We start from the raw sequence: 6971 nt of genomic DNA on the forward strand, positions 1-6971 counted from the left end.
CTCAGACCGCGTGCGGCAGTGTGTGTGTGTGTGTGCGTGCGGTCCCTGCAGTCTGCGTGGGCACAGCCTGCCACTAATACTGTGAAATGTGTATCTGCTTAGCGCTCCAGCCGTTACTGTGGCCATACACACAGGCACACGACGGACACACACAAAGCTGTCGTTTGTTCACCCTGGTTAGGCTCACTGAGAATAGGGCTCTGTGGTCGGAGAAGGGTGGCTCTCTCAAGCCTGCTCCTGTACGGCTCTTTGTAAACTGCCGTTCAATCAACACAAATATCACCAGCACACTGCCACTGCCTTCCCTCCGCCTGTTGCCCTTTGCAGTGTGTTCGAGAGGGAGCCTGCGATGCCGTGAAATGTTTGGTTACTGTGCTTGATTACWGCGTCATACAGAACAGTGTGTCCTGACCCCACTCCTCCACCTCCATCCCAGGGCCAGACAGGCTCCCTGTGTTTGTCATCTATTTCTGGGGTGAGCTGGGACTATTCCCAGCACTACGTGGCCACGATGCCATGGAGGAGAGAGCACCCTGGGTGCGGTTTTGGCCTGAAAGGGAAAGTGAGRGGAAAAGCACAAACGAATAAATAATGCCGTCAGGCTCTCTCCCTCGTTCTCCCCCGTTCCCCTCTCTTCCTCCCTCCTTCCCCTGGAGGCTGGCTCTAACCCTGGGCCCTTAAAGCATCCATGTTTAATCCATAACACATCTCCTTTGAACAGAAGTGCTGATTGCCGTGCCTTGCGAGCAGCTGATCTCTGACACCGGACTAAACTCGCTCACTTCGACTCTTAATCACCGTGTCATGTCTGATTTGTTACAACAAGCGCCCCCCCCCTCCCCGTATCATTTGCCCCCAACGTAGGTTTTTTTCAAGCTCTGCTGTAGCCAGACGAGCAGCCGTGACACACAGGTGAGGTGAGCCTGGAGAGTGTGCATTTAAGAGCATCCGTCTATTTGTTATGAATACAACAATGGAATACAGGAAATGCTAGGAAACTGTTAGCCTATGTCCTAGAAGTTGCCAAAGAGTCTAGCAGCAGTGCTGTACATGCATACACGGCCCCAGGGTTAGTTCTGACAGGGACGTCATTTAGGACTGTCCTGCTTGGGCACTGCAGCCACTCTCCTAACCACCTGTCTTACTGTATGGAACATGAGCTGAGGCCTCTCCATTATTAATGAGCCTTTTTATAAAGGTGAACACTTAACTGTGCTTYGTTACAGAGYGAGRAGGGATTGGCAACCTTTCAAGGKACGCCACAATCACGATCGYGTCCAGATGTGGTATCTTAATTTGAGCCCGTATGCTACAGCAGGAAAATAATCCTGCAGCAACAAGAAATGTRKGTTATAATTAATTGACATTTTTGTAGGGGTTGATACATTTCTCGTTAGGGAAAAACAAGTTTGAAATTTCAAAGTGGAAATTACTAACTTTTAAACCTCGCAGGAAAGATCTCCTGCAACAGGGTGATGCAATTAAGATCCTACATCTGTATGAAAACAGTTTGAGTATAAAAAAAGGCTCAGGCAGAAAAGGAGATGGCTTCTCTATTTTTATTGTTTTAACTTCTATACTAGCCTGCACTGAGTGTACAAAACATTAAGAAGACCTTCCTAATATTGACTTGCATCCCCATTTGCCCTCAGAACAGCCTCAATTTGTCAGGGCATGGACTCTACAAGGTGTCGAAAGCGTTCYACAGGGATGCTGGCCCATGTTGACTCCAATGCTTCCCACAGTTGTCAAGTTGGCTGGAAGGTCCTTTGGGAGGTGGACCATTCTTTATACACACGGGAAACTGTTGAGCGTGAAAGACCCAGCAGTGTTGCAGTTGACACATCGGTGCGCCTGGCACCTACCACCAAGCCCTGTTCAAGGCTTAAAAATCCTGATTTAACCYGTCTCCTCCCTTTCATCTACACTGATTGAAGTGGATTTAACAAGTGACATCAATAAAGGGTCATCGCTTTAACCTGGACTCACTGGTCAGTCTCTGTCATGGAAAGATGTTTCGTATACTCAGTATAAATTCGCTTTCCCACACAAGCACAAACACATGGTCATCACATGCTGCGGCGCCAGACGATGCTGTTCACATATTTGTTATCGGGGCTCTATTTTTCATACAGCCATGAGAGGTCAGGGGAAGCTGGAATTGATTCAGTAGCTGACTACACACACAGGGCCACATCTTTCACATGCCAGACCCAGGAGGAGAGAGAGGAGAGAGAGGGGTGAGAGAGAAGAAAAGGGAGGTGGCCCACAGCTTTCACACCACAGGCCCAAGGGGAAAGCGGGAGAGAGAGAGAGTCATCTATCATCCGGGACGTGACTGTTCCGCCTTTATCTACCCCCATTTCACCCTCACTGAAAACAATCATTTCTTTTTGCCTCTTTTCTATCCTATAACAAGCACGCCTTTCATATAATGATAGAGGTAAGATACGTTTAATTAAACTCCAACACTTTTCAATTTCAGTGGGTTTTGGTTGGGAGGGAGCTTGATAACTGGGCCCATTTAATTTCTGACTGCTTCCCGATTGTCGTTTTTCTTTCTTTGGGATGGGTTTATGTTTTAATGTATTTTTGAAATGTCCTCTATATGTGAGTCATCGTTGCTTTTATGGATCTTTTTATTTAATTCTATTTTTGCATGGACGTCATGTGTTTTTTTAATCCTTTGTAATGCTAAATACAATGGAATCAACCAATGACCAATCAAAGTGCATGAGTCGGTCAATGTAGAAAATGCATTCAATGAGCATGGATGTCCACTTTGGATGATAATATTTTGCACTTTTTGTCTGTTGCAATGCAACCAAGGGTAGCTACTAAGATGTCTTGTGCCGACATGTACATGAAAGAGGGGTTGGAATCCAYTGAATACGGAAAGGCTGCCTCTGAAATGAAACCTTATTCTCTAAACACTGCAATACTTTTGCCCATGGGCCGTAGGGTTCTGGTCAAAAGTAGKGCACTRTGTAGGGAATASAGTGCCTTTTGGGACGCAACCCGTGTCTTGWGCTAATACATGGATGAAAGCGGCATTAGACCAATTTAAATACAAATATGGCCTTTGATGTGACGCTGGTCAACATTTAGCCAACGTTTCGTAAACAAGGGACTATTGTTAACCCWCAGCAGCATGTGGTGCTTTCAATGTCATATGTCAATTGCTGTAATTGAAGTAGCGGAGATGTTGGATTGTTTGAAGGCCTCATGCGTCAGGTTTGGATGGGTTTGTGCAGATGACGTCAGGTATTTTTAACATTTCCTGTGGCACAGTGTGGTGTGCTGACAAAGTGTAATGCACGCCATTCAGCCACCCAACCACCTGGTGARCGGAGCCTGGGTCAGGTGACACTGTGACTGACCGGTCACTGTACACAGCCAAGGGGATCGTAACAGTTCTCGAGAAAGAGATGCCGCTCCTGCTTTTGTAGTGCTTTACTTGAACTGTCTGCCACTGACGCAGGCCTAGGGCTGCATCCCAATTGGCACCCTATTCCCTAAATAGTGCACTACTTTTGACCGGGGCCCATCATCCATGTTGCACAAGACATGATCTGCATGCCAATTGGCACCCTATYCCCTAAATAGTGCAGTATTTTTGACCAGAGCTCGTGGGCCCCAGTCAAAAATAGTGCACTTTAATAGGGAATAGGGTGCCATTTGAGACTCCTCCTAGGTCTTTAGAGTGGATCTGTGGTCAGTGGATCTGACGGAATTGCCCTCACCTCATTAACAGGGTTAACTAGGCTTACCTCTTCCCAATTGTCCCGTGGTACAGCTGGTATCTATTGTGAATGCTCCTTAGCCTCCTTGGCTGTGTCATGGTTCCTGAGGACTTAGGCTTTTAGAAACAAAACAGTCCTTCAATGCGACCACTCCTTGTTGCATGTGTGACTACAGTGCTAGCCAAGGATGCCTCCAAAATGACACCCTATCCCTATAGTGTGCCCTACTTTTAACCAGGGCCCATAGGGCTCTGGTTAAAAGTAGTGCACTGTATGGTGCCAATATGGTCACACACCACGATTCATAACCGTCTTACCACCACCAAGGACGGACCAGATCGTAAATTGGCCGTAAATAAACAACACAATTGTTTGTTTGTTTTTATTTACATCTGGGTACTGTATCGCATGATTATTGTCGTGCCATATAAACGGGGTGGAATTCTATTGAGGGCCTTTTATCAGTGCCCAGGGGCGTCCGTCCACCCAGGGCGTCTCTCCACCCAGGGCGTCTCTCCACCCAGGGGCTCTCTCCCACCCAGGGGCGTCTCTCCACCCAGGGGCGTCTTCTCCACCCAGGGCGCATCTCTCCACCAGGGCGTCTCTCCACCCAGGGCGGTCTCTCCACCCAGGGGCGTCTCTCACCCAGGGCGTTCTCTCCACCCAGGGGCGTCTCTCCACCCAGGGGCGTCTCTCCACCCAGGGGCGTCTCTCCATTAAACACAATATGGTTTTCAAACCTGCTTTTACAACTCAGCATTCAAGCGTCTGATTAATTATTGAAACTATGGGGAAATCCAGGCGTAAGCGTGTAGGGCAGGATGGCGTCTGGTGTGTTTACTGAGACCGTGTTCAATGTCAGAGTCTGCCCCAACCTCTCTCTCACCATTCCTCAGCTCTGCAGGGCCACAATGCCCCCCTCCGAACACCCCTCACTTGTTCCGCTTTCCATCCATGGTTGCCATTGAACCAGCCACTACGTACTGTTCGGTTTTGGAGCTCCACATCAGTGGTGACATCTTACTCTCTCTCTCTCTCTCGAAAGTCACACGTGGAAGCGATTAGTTTTAATCCAGAGGACCAGCTGACTTGACCCATTTTTATATTTGGAACACACACACACAATTTGTAACACTTGCTCCCTCTACCACGTTGTTGATATGAGACTAACCCGGCCCTACGCCATCACCAGAGGGAGAGGCTCGACCCATCCAGGCCACTCGTATCATGTTGCTCTTCATGCGATACACTACCCAGATATAAATATGCTATATACATGGCATTACTTCTGACAGCAGCCACTGCCACACCCTCCTTGTTTTCAACCCTGCCGATCACGCCGGCATCCCAAATGGCCCCCTGTTGCATATATAATGCACTACTTTTGAGCAGAACCATATAGGCCTTGGTCCAAAGTAGTTGAGAAAAGAGAGAACCATTTGGACGCATCACAATAATCTAAGGCTGAAGACTCCCTCCCCTCTCTTTATTACCTTAGCTTCATCTAAGTCCCAGACCTCTCCTCTCTCTTCTCCTCTGTCTCTTATTTACTCTATATTTTATGTGGGAGGATTTGTAAAAGATACCCTTGGTCTTCAAATAGACCTGTAATAACATGGAAAGATCTAATTGAAAGCGGATGTTGGTCCATTTTTTTGAAGAGACGGTAGGACTGACAGAGCTAATGCCCTGTGAAGGCCTTGAGATATTTTTGGGGAGACTCTAGGTGCGGCCCCAAAAGGCGCCCTATTCCCTATATAGTGCGCTACTTTTKACCGGAGTCCTATGGGCCCTGGTCAAAAGTAGTGCACCACGTAGGGAGGCATCCTCTATCACCGTTGCATTCATCTTATAGCGTTTTAGTCATTTATCAGACGGTCTTATCCAGAGCGACTTACAGTAAGTAGTGAGTGCATTTAATTTTTTTTAGTACTTGTCCCCTGTGTGAATCGAATTCACAACCCTTGGCGTTGCAAGTGCCATGCTCTACCAACTGAGCCCCACAGCACCACATAACTGAAGTAGAATACAGCAATGCCCTCTCCTTGTCCTGGAATGATCCCTGCAGACAGTGTTTTAAACGTTCACACCACTCTGTCTGGACTAACTAATACCGTTTTCCATGATGGAAATCTTTACGATGAATCTCATCAGGTTCTCATCAATGTCTTGTCTAGTCCGGACTCTTTATAATAATGATCTGTCTTCCCAAGTATGTGCCCAGCAATTACACAGCTTTTAGAGTTTAAAAAGGCTGTTCCTGTTAGCGCAATGACGGAACTAATTAGATACAATAAAATTGTATCCGGTGTATCGGCATCATGTGGGGACCGGATACTGTGAGGACGTGCCGTGCACCTGCTCTCTCTCCGCTATTCTCAACTGAGAAGCAACGATGGAAATTAGAATTGGCATTTCAATTTACCTCCTGAATCAATTGACTGRATTGAAATGGCCCAACACCAAGTATGTAGCCTCTATGGCGCAGTGGTAGTACAGTGAGTGTTGAGTGTATGAGTGTTTTCATTGATCCCAGTACCAACCTGCTGTCTATCTCCCTGCCTGCCCTCTGCTACAGGAACAACTGGGACCACACACCCCTCCCTCGCCCRTCATGGGGCAGAAGCCAYTGCAGTTGATCGAGATCAAAGCCAGGGGGCGCTTCGGCTGTGTGTGGAAGGCTCAGCTCCTCAACGACTACGTGGCTGTCAAGGTCTTCCCCATTCAGGTATGAGTTGGAAGTTGAGGTACACCGTTGATATAAAAATGACTTTATACAAATAATTGGTTGATTTGAGGTTTAACTCTATTAGTTATCGTGTTCAATTTATGTCATATTTGTACATCACACAAGGTGAAATAGCTAATATAAGTCATTTAGAAGACGCTTTTATCCAAAGCGACTTTGTAATGTGTGCAAGCATTTTACGTATGGGTGGTCCCGGGAATCAAACCCACAATCCTGCCGTAGTAAGCGCCATCCTCTACCAACTGAGCTACAGAGAACCTAATGTTGTGTGTTGGGGGTGTCGCCTGCAGGACAAGCTGTCATGGCAGAACGAGTATGAGATCTACAGCCTGAGTGGGATGAAACACGAGAACCTGCTCCACTTTATCGGTGTGGAGAAGAGAGGCAACAACATGGACATAGACCTCTGGCTCATCACAGCCTATCACGACAACGTACGAATACGTAAACTTGATTGTCCGTTGAAATTTACATTTGTC

At 47.2% G+C, this 6971-nt stretch overlaps 1 protein-coding gene across 1 annotated transcript in view; it reads left to right on the forward strand.

The window, feature by feature from the left end:
* Nucleotides 1-6971, forward strand: part of LOC111970997 (activin receptor type-2A) — a 38219-nt gene that overhangs the window by 26890 nt on the left and 4358 nt on the right. The window contains 2 exon segments of the mRNA XM_070445973.1: nt 6322-6471; nt 6783-6926. Of these exon segments, the coding sequence (XP_070302074.1) occupies nt 6322-6471; nt 6783-6926 (294 nt within the window).

Source organism: Salvelinus sp. IW2-2015, linkage group LG12 (assembly GCF_002910315.2).
Source record: "Salvelinus sp. IW2-2015 linkage group LG12, ASM291031v2, whole genome shotgun sequence".
NCBI lineage: Eukaryota > Metazoa > Chordata > Actinopteri > Salmoniformes > Salmonidae > Salvelinus > Salvelinus sp. IW2-2015.